The sequence below is a fragment of the Habropoda laboriosa genome, unplaced genomic scaffold (genome assembly GCF_001263275.1).
Source record: "Habropoda laboriosa isolate 0110345459 unplaced genomic scaffold, ASM126327v1 scaffold486, whole genome shotgun sequence".
Classification (NCBI taxonomy): domain Eukaryota; kingdom Metazoa; phylum Arthropoda; class Insecta; order Hymenoptera; family Apidae; genus Habropoda; species Habropoda laboriosa.
In genome coordinates, this window is record NW_017100724.1 from 927,711 (window position 1) to 934,511 (window position 6,801).

At 27.7% G+C, this 6,801-nt stretch overlaps 2 protein-coding genes across 5 annotated transcripts in view; one reads left to right on the forward strand and one right to left on the reverse strand.

The window, feature by feature from the left end:
* Positions 1 to 1,640: 1,640 nt before the first annotated feature.
* LOC108577066 (TOM1-like protein 2) lies at positions 1,641 to 4,901 on the reverse strand. Of its 4 annotated transcripts, XM_017940162.1 has the most exons (10): positions 4,867 to 4,901; positions 4,684 to 4,766; positions 4,236 to 4,405; positions 3,711 to 3,992; positions 3,362 to 3,631; positions 2,896 to 3,193; positions 2,714 to 2,834; positions 2,513 to 2,642; positions 1,999 to 2,049; positions 1,641 to 1,868 (listed from the first exon to the last, which is right to left on the reverse strand). In XM_017940162.1, the coding sequence occupies exons 2-10, from the start codon at positions 4,739 to 4,741 to the stop codon at positions 1,671 to 1,673; spliced, it is 1,578 nt and encodes a 525-aa protein (XP_017795651.1). In that variant the 5' UTR covers positions 4,742 to 4,766; positions 4,867 to 4,901; the 3' UTR covers positions 1,641 to 1,670. The 4 variants fall into 4 exon arrangements, with proteins under 4 accessions (XP_017795651.1, XP_017795652.1, XP_017795649.1 ...); XM_017940163.1 differs by having other exon boundaries at positions 2,612 to 2,642; positions 4,684 to 4,901; XM_017940160.1 differs by having other exon boundaries at positions 4,684 to 4,901.
* A 1,335-nt stretch (positions 4,902 to 6,236) lies between these two features.
* Positions 6,237 to 6,801, forward strand: part of LOC108577041 (dynein regulatory complex subunit 3-like) — a 2,121-nt gene continuing 1,556 nt past the window's right edge. The window contains exons 1-2 of the mRNA XM_017940129.1: positions 6,237 to 6,423; positions 6,498 to 6,781. Coding sequence (XP_017795618.1) covers positions 6,243 to 6,423; positions 6,498 to 6,781 — 465 coding nt within the window. The 5' untranslated portion in view covers positions 6,237 to 6,242. The remainder of the gene's footprint in view (positions 6,424 to 6,497; positions 6,782 to 6,801) is intronic.

Genomic DNA, 6,801 nt, shown 5'->3' on the forward strand with positions numbered 1-6,801 from the left:
GATATTTGCAAATATCAGAATAATCTAAAATATAGAAATATTGTTAGTGAAAATGCTACTCATTAAGAGTAAACAAATATGTTTTCATTTTCTTACAATTCTTTATAATTTTTTTGTAGATCAAGTGTTAATATAAATATAAAGTACTAGTTTATGCAATTGTGCTACAAAAAATTATCAAGTACTGCTTTATTAGATAATGTGTTTTATTGTAACTTTTGAGATATGCATCACAGTTTTATGTTTATGTTATAAGGATGGGAGATTTTTAAAACAATTATGAATATGTTGGAATATTAGCAAAATTTATTACAAATGAAAGAAATCACATATAGTATTATGTAATAAATTTATAATTTTAAAATCATAAAGAAATTTGCGAAATTGTAAAATAATTATAATTCTCCACAATATTTAATAATAATTGAAATGATCATATAAAACAATATAACAACTTCTTATATGTATTAACTAAGCAGAAGCTGAGTAATTCTAGATTCTCAAGAAGCTAAGTATTCACATGTATGAATTGTTAAACACTTTATGGAAATAAAGGAATTTAGCTTCCCTTAAATGTTGATGTATACATCTATTTGAAATATCATAAACATGAAAAAGTAAAACATTTTATCTATTCTAGAACAGAAATAATATGTTTAGTGTTATGTTGACTTGCACTATTTGTCAAAAGTAATATATCTTTAGTAAAAATATTTTACTATTTGATATTAAAATAAAATATTCATTGGTAGTAAGATACAGTACACAATAGTTTTATAAAATCAAATATATGAACATAGTTTTGTGGAACTATTATTTTGTAATTTTTTATCACATTTTTAAAATTGCATAAAGAATGTTGATTCTTTTCATAGTACTTAATATGTTAGTTTTCCCTAAAGTAAAACAATTGTTTTACAATTACAAACATAAAAATCTCATAAAGCTTCTTATTACCAATGATATTTCCATATCATAATTTTAGAATATATTAATTATCTGTAATATCAGTACATAATTATAGCAATACTAGAAATAAATTTATATTACTCTATGATAATAATACTTTATAAAAATCAAAATTGCGATAATAGTGAATACATCATGTTTGTACATAATGTCAAGTAATCAGGACACAAATTTAACATAGAAAAATACTTCCATCTATAGCTTAATAAAGTCAATTGCATAATGAAATATTCACTTTTTTTGCATTTGAATCTGCAAATTTGAAAAATGCAATTGTATGAATTAATAATTCTTATATGTATAGCTCCAAGGCATGAGACCACACATTGTAATATAAATATTACTTTAAATACAATGTGTTCTTTATATACAAATAACATAAGTTAGTATTCCTATTTCTGTGTTACATAATGTTTACGATTATTTAAAATAAGTTATTCCTTGTTATATTTTTACAACATAATGAAATGCTAATTTACCATCATTTAGTATCAATTACATTCTTAAGTACGTATAAGCGCAAAGCATTTTCTTTTTTGTTATTGTTGTTTCTTTTCTTTCTTCATTTATTTGATCAATGTTTCTAATACCAGAATTATTATTATTAGAATCATTGATTTGTTAGAAAGTGTATTTGATAATTGAATCAGGTCAAATTTAATTTTCCCCAGTTTTCTAAAATGTAAACATTAAAATTATACTTAAAGAGCAAATAAAGATTTATCTTGATCCTTGTTGATTTGGCGTTGAATATTAGAGTTTTCAGGATTTGTAGTACTTCCAGTAGTAGCAGTAGTTGTAGGTAGAGATGGTAAAGCTTCAGCTACTGCTGCTCGTTCTGCTAAGAAACGATCAAATTCCGATGATGTTAGAGATCCTTGATCACCATATGCTCCTGGCTGAAAGAAAACTTCTTTTACTGATTATTAAACATAATTTATTAAATTAAATACAATTTAAATATTTTTGTGAAAATTGCAAAAATTTTAAACGATTGTACTTTTAATCTCGCTGTTACGTAGAACTCACCGTATGATCTAACCAGGCCGCCATTTCATTAAATTCAGATTCCCGGTTAAGCTGAATATTAAAAAAAAGTACAAAAAACAAAAATAAACATATCCAACCAAATATTAAGTATATAAGTATATGCATATATATAGGCAAAAATAAAGCATAAGGAAACGTAAGAAAAAATTAAATACTCCATGCTCTAGAAAGCTATGCAGTGAAGGAAAGGAAATTAATTAGATCTATTAAATTAATAAGAATATAATATTTCAATATCATAAACTTTAGTAAATGTAATATTCTTACCTTTACAAGGGTAGACAATTTTAAGCTCATTGTATTAAATTCATAACTAAATTGATTGTAAAAATATAATATTGCAACAATGAAGTGTAATAAAGTTTGCAAGAATTATATTGGTATTTGTAATAATCTTACTTTTTCAGTAAATAAGTAACTAATACTTATATCATTTGTGGCATCAACTAAGTGCTTTGCAATAATTAGTATAGTAAGGGCAGGGGTTACGCACAGAAGTAGCAGTAGTAGAAGCAACTGTAGAAGCAGTCTGCTGGGGATATTTAGGATTATTGCGGTTGAGAATCGCTGTACTGAGACTCCCTCCGCTCACCTGCTCCAAATTATCCTCGTATTTGCTGCCACTGCAATAAAAATGAATATTTTACAATATATAGTCATATAAAAAATGAAAGTTAATTTTCATATTAGAAACCTGTTCTTTGTAGCTTCATAAGATGTATTGCGTGATTGTGCAAACATATCAAATTCATCACTATCACCTTCTTTCTTCTCCTTTCGATCTGTCCTGCTTTTGTCTGTACTGTCAGATATGCCTATAATTCAATATAACAAAATTGCATTATATTGTTAATTTATCAAAAATATAATACTTACCAATTTCTGTAATTTTTTTCTCCAAAGTATCAGTTTCATCAGATAAATCAATAAGAGAATCAGGTTCTTGTTTATTAATTGATAAAGCAGAGTCCAGATTTGGTGGATGACCAATTGTTTGTGCCAAAATAGTACTTGCAGCTACAGCTTTATTTTTTGTATAACGTGAATAGCGCAAAAACAAATTATTTAATTCATCATTAATACGCAACAATTCTGCTGTCATCTCATCATGTGCCAATTTTCCAATTAAATCAACAACCCGTTCTTGCATTGCTTTGCATGTAGAATGAAGTTCCTACAAATATAAAATTATTAAGAAAATATTAAATGTTTCAAAGGATCTCATATACCAAGATTATTTCAATTTCATGTAGAACATTACATTACTTAACAAATTGAATATTTATTTTGTTAAAGGTATTCCTTGTTAATATGCATATAAAATAAATAATTATATTCGTACAGTTAAAAGTTCAAGGTCTGCAGGATCAGGTTGTTGACTACTATTTTGATCTGAACTTGTAAAATATGCCAACATTTCTGATAAAACACACATGTTCCCTTGTACAACATCAAGTTCACTTTGTAATTTAGCCATCTGTTGTTCGTTTAACTGAGTTACTTGCCCAGAAGATTGAGTCTGAGGTTGTTGGACTTGTGTAGTTGCAGGAGCTATCGATTGTTGTTCAACTATAGGGACATTCACAACATTTTGTTCTGATTCAGGTACACTCTAGAATTTCATTAATAACCATAAAAATATGAAAAGTATTGTATCTTATTAGTCATGAGTTGCATTGGAAAAATCTTACTCGTTCTGGAGTAATAATGGGAGCCATAGCATCCAAATCAGTCATTGGAAATTGTATGCCTTTTACTTTTAGTTCTTGATATATTTGAACAACACCTTGAGTATGTGGCTGATGGCGGAATGTATCTGCCAATGTTTGAATTAAACTTAAGACTTTTTCTTGAACTGCTGTTGGTGGTTCATTTTTTGGTCTAATTAATTTGACCAATTCTTGCACAAACTCTCGTGAACAAGCAAGAGCATGAAAACGTTTTCCACAATTTTTTACACATGTCTCCAATACCTAGATCATTAACACATATGAATTTTAATAATTATGAATATCTACTATGTTTTAATAAATTGTAATAAAAACAAATTTGATTAATCTAGTCACTTAAATTGGCTATGATTAAAACCTATATCAAACAATTGTAAGAAGTAAATTACTTTGGAAAATGAAATAAATTAATTGTATAAAGTAATCTTAACAAAATGTATATATCTTGTTTAAAATATAAATACTACCAAATATTTAAGTACTAACAGTAAGGGTATACATGACTACAGTATAATTTTTTCCAGCAGCCTGATTGAGCCTACGCTTAATTGCTTTAATTGCGTCTCTTGGCCCATCCTCTGTTTCATTTATAATATCACATATTTCCATATTAAGTGACCAATTTTCACTTGGCAAACTACCATCTGTAGCTTGCTCTGGAATATACAGATAAAAGAGTATATAAAGAATATATAAAGAAAGAATATTTTGTTAAGCACAATTTTCTTTTAATGAAAGTTATAAACTAAGTAAAGATTCATGACATAAATGTCTGAAGACATATATACATGAAAAGAAATCTATAAGTATTTCAATGTTTATTTCTTTGACATGCAAACAATTGTTTATATCAAAGAAAGTTATTAACTGATTATTAATATACTATTGAACTAATTGGCATGGTATTTTTCGTAAAGGTAAATAATAAACTTACCTATTTTCTGACCTACAGGTGTTGAGAATGGATTGACATTTACTCCAAAAAATGACATCCTTGCACGATGTATGAAACTGTTTCTATATTTAATAATATTACTTTGACTCACTTGTGCATATATAAGGCACGCAATAAGTTTTGACAGGAACGATATTTGATAATAAATTATAAATTTCTTACTCTGAATGACAGTATTATATGACCCATACGACGAGAAAGGTAGACGTCAAATACAAAGTGTCATGAAACTCTAACCAATCAGATTCAGTACTTCATGAATTGTACTCTGATTGGTTCTAAATTCGTTCTAGCAAACGCATTATCTCATAAATAAACAATATTTATAATTTTAAACAAGTTTATTAATAAATTCCTTACATTCAAAAGAAATAGATATTTATGTATTCCATGTATACAAGATGATTATTAAAATTTTATTATTTGAATTATTTCTATCTATTTAAATCAATTCTTTTTCAGAATTTAAAGGTGATTGAATGAATAACTACAATAGAATTATTTTATATAAAAGCTTGTTAATAATTTTCACGTTCGAAACGTCACAAGTGATGGTTATAATTTAATTTTATAATAATAGGTCGACCATGCAAATCTGAAGGTTCTAATGCGCATGCCCACGCAAATGAGCGGAAAACAGGCGGAAACGCCATCCCTACTATTCTACGACCCTAGACTGTCCATTTGAGGGGAAGTTTTGGCGTAGATATTTAAATATATGTAAGTGGTTTTCAACGAGCCGTCGGTAATGTCGTGCGCTGATAAAAGAACAGGAAAGTGAAGAGATTATCTGCTCGTCTTGTCTTCCTACCTATGTGGACCACAAGACAAATATTTAATAGTACCTAGGACATTAATTTCCAAATAATTTACATACAATAAGCTGTTATTGTAAAGGAAACTTAAAGAAATGTATTAATATTTTTTAAAATTTAGGAAAGTGGAAATTGAAAATCGTTTTGTTATTCATGAATAATACAAATAGTTTTCTACGTTTTAAAAAATTGCTTATGGTGTTCAAAAATTTCTGAATGAAACGAAAAATAACATGCTACTACAGATCGACAGCCACCGTTTCTGCAACTTAAAAATCGGTATGTGGGCCACATGTTATGGCTCATCTGTTACCGACTGCTCACCCAAGGTTCAATCATCGCCTATTGTTGTTTGAGAAGAGTAGTGTGATAGCCTTACTATTGGCTAATTAACAGCGAAAACCACAAATTCCCCTCCACCTCCCACTTCCTTACTCTAACTCCTCCCTAAACCTTCAGCTTTGGTTGGTAGACCTGTAATACTGATAATAAGCTTCGGAATTTGAACATAGGACATATAGTTTGTAGATGTACCACTCTTAATCAAGATTTAAATCTTCCTGATTAAACAGTAGAGAGCGCTGTAATAGAGGAATTTGCGAATTCTCGTTGCGCGGCAACTAAATCAAAACTATGTAAATGAAATACTACTTTGGATCTAAAATAATACAAACTGATATATTTATTAACATAGTTTGTGCGATTTGTACAGAATATTTGAAAATGATGGTGCAGGAAGACGTTCCTACTATACTACAAGAGTTTGTACAAGCTCGAGTAATAAATCAAAATATGCTTATAAATTTGATAATTGAACAAGGACCAAAAGGAGTGGCTGGTAAACTGTTTTATGAAGATGGTATTAAATTGGATGAAAACAAAGAAATTCGAATTGAATTTCTCAGTATGTACTATATATAATTGTAAAATTGTATTTATCTTATTACATAGGCTTGACTTCATTACTTTTTTTTTTAGATATTTTAAAAATTGATCATCTCTGGGTAATGCCAAATCTTGTCAAATTAAAATTATCTAATAATATTATCGAAAAAATAGAGAATCTAGATGTTCTTGTTAATTTAAAGGAATTAGATCTTTCTTTTAATCACATAAGAATAATGGAAAATTTAAATAATTTAACAAAATTGGAAATATTACTTCTATTTAATAATGAAATTAATGAAATAGAAGACATAGATAATTTATACAATCTTACAATTTTTAGTATTGGTAATAATGCTATAGTGGATTGGAAACATGTATGTAATATATATGATAC